General features: G+C 40.7%; 1 protein-coding gene across 1 annotated transcript; it reads right to left on the reverse strand.

The window, feature by feature from the left end:
- Nucleotides 1-586: 586 nt before the first annotated feature.
- LOC129669280 (olfactory receptor 52N2-like) lies at nt 587-1,537 on the reverse strand. Its single transcript, XM_055597443.1, has one exon. It carries the CDS (start codon nt 1,535-1,537, stop codon nt 587-589), a length of 951 nt encoding a protein of 316 aa, XP_055453418.1.
- Between the last annotated feature and the right edge of the window lie 950 nt (nt 1,538-2,487).

Consider the following 2,487-nt stretch of genomic DNA (forward strand, 5'->3'; position numbering starts at 1 on the left):
CGCTGACTGGCACTGATTCAGTAGTCAGATTCCACACAAACTCCAGAATGTCCAGGTTAAGACCCAGAGACATCATTTCTAGAGTCATAAGTGTCATGTAAGTATGAGGCAAGGCATTAAATGCACCTTGAAAAGACATGGAACCTCAGGAGAAACCTCCTGGGGAGGTGTGCGTGCTTCCCTGCAATGCTGGAACACTCTGTTCATGTACTTTCCCGCTACCCTGGCATCTTGAGGCTACCTGACACCTCATTTTTCCCTCTGCACTCCTCACATAGCTAAGCATATGTGTATCTATTATCAAGGGTTGGCCTCACGTTAGATGTCCGAGCTTCCCTGCTCTATATGTGTTCCATAAACTCTAACGCATCTATGGTAAAAGCATACTTGTTTCCTGTCTTCTTTCTATGAAATCAAGGATTTTGTAGTCAACATTGTTGTTTTGTGCATTTTAAGACAGAATATTTACCTATACCTGTATTTGCTACTGTGCTCTTGGTTTGAATTTTGCATGCCTTTCTCCCTCAATAATTTTCTGGATATTTATGTTAAACACAAACTTTGTTAGCATAGATTTATCTCTTACTCAAATATCTTTTTGTCTAACAAACAGTTTGATCACTCCTTCACGAATCTGCTTGGTCTTTACTCCATACACAATTGGATTCAAGGTAGGAGGCAGCAACAGGTACAGGTTGGCTATGATAATGTGGACATGATGGGGTATGGCCGTTCCCCCAAAGCGATGAGTGAAGAAGTTGAAGAAGGCTGGGACATAGGTAATAACAATAGCACATATGTGTGATGTGCAGGTACTGAAGGCTTTATGGCGAGCATCTGCAGAAGACAGCTTCACCACAGCATGGATAATCATGGCATAAGACACGGAGATACAAAACATATCAAAGCCCCCAATAAGTATCGCCACTATAAGACCATAGATAGCATTAATCTTAATATTGCCACAGGATAGTTTTGCCACAGCCATGTGGTCACAATAAGTATGGTGGATGAGGTTTCCTCTACAGTAGGAAAGACGCTTGATCAAGAAAGTAAAGGGGATCATGAGTAACACACTTCGAAGGAGTGTTGCCAGTCCAACCTTGGTAATCACGGTGTTGGTGAGGATGGTGGAATAGCGTAATGGATAGCAGATGGCCACATAGCGGTCGAGGGCCATGAGCATGAGCACTCCAGACTCCATGCCTGTCAACATGTGGATAAAAAACATCTGTGCAAGGCAGGCATTGAAATCAATCTCCTTGAGACTGAACCAAAAGATGCATAACATACTGGGGACAATTGTATTACATCCAGAAACATCTGTAGCAGACAACATGGCTAGGAAGTAGTACATGGGCCGGTGCAGGGCCTCCTCATGGCTGATGAGGTAGATAAGGCCGCAGTTCCCTGTGACAGAAATAAGGCACATGAAGCAAAAGGGCAGAGAGATCCAGACGTGTGCAGCTTCCAATCCAGGTATCCCACTGAGGATCAAGTATCTCGGTGTCAGGCTGGAAGTGTTGACCCCATGCATGGTGATCAGTTGAGAACATGTCACTCTCTGTGCTGGTAATGGAGTCCTGTGCTAAAGCCAGCAGGGGCAATGTATTTTTCTAGACACAAAATATAAATGCACCTTTTTTCATAACAAATAATAAAGAAAAATGTATATTTTGTATCAAGAATACATTCCTCTACCCTCCTGTATATTTCTGAGCTTATTACTAAATTAAGAGTGCAAACTGGCGTCCACACCCTGGCCTGGCTTGGCTTTATGCTGTCAATTCTATTGATACCTGGTCTCATATTTACCGGTCAGTCATTAGTGCTTGACTTTAACCCTTCGATCTATTTCCAAATTGTGAGCTTTGTTTAAATAACATTGAATTTGTAAAATCCTTACAACATTCCCTTTACCCAAGAAATCTTTTCAGGGTATCTCCTGGGTTATATTTATTAAAGAAGGCAAGGATTGTACACTACACAAATCTGTTATACCGGTGACATGGCTAAATGCTTGTGTAAGTTTTGGTAAGGTTGGATTTTCCAAATCTGAGAAATCAAAGCATATCTTTGTATATGAGAAGGCAAAAAATAAACACAAAGTTACAACTTACTGAGCATGGTCATGCATTTTCCATTATATCTTGTTTTTTTCTTGCTGGTAAAAAGAAAAATTTTTGTAATATCTATATTTAAAAGTGATTCGCTTTTATCTTTAACATTTCTGGTTATATATCTTCAAATCTATGTGGATTAGTATCGTACACATTTATATAATTTATAGTGATCACACATAGATAGGCTTAAACATATATCATTTTGCCTATCACACCAGAAACTGTTTACCCTTCTTTTGTCTTCTTGCCATCATCACCCAAGTGACCGTAGGCTCTTGTATTCAGGAGGATGCGGTCTTTAGTAAGCTCTAACCAGTGTGCGAGGACTACTCACTTCTCGTCTTTCTCCTCTACTTTGAGAACC

Source organism: Psammomys obesus, unplaced genomic scaffold (assembly GCF_907164565.1).
Source record: "Psammomys obesus unplaced genomic scaffold, mPsaObe1.curated_primary_1811, whole genome shotgun sequence".
Classification (NCBI taxonomy): Eukaryota; Metazoa; Chordata; class Mammalia; order Rodentia; family Muridae; genus Psammomys; species Psammomys obesus.

Coding starts and splice junctions, on each gene's coding strand:
- LOC129669280 (XM_055597443.1), bottom strand. CDS start 1,537: ATGCATGGGGTCAACACTTCCAGCCTGACACCGAGATACTTGATCCTC.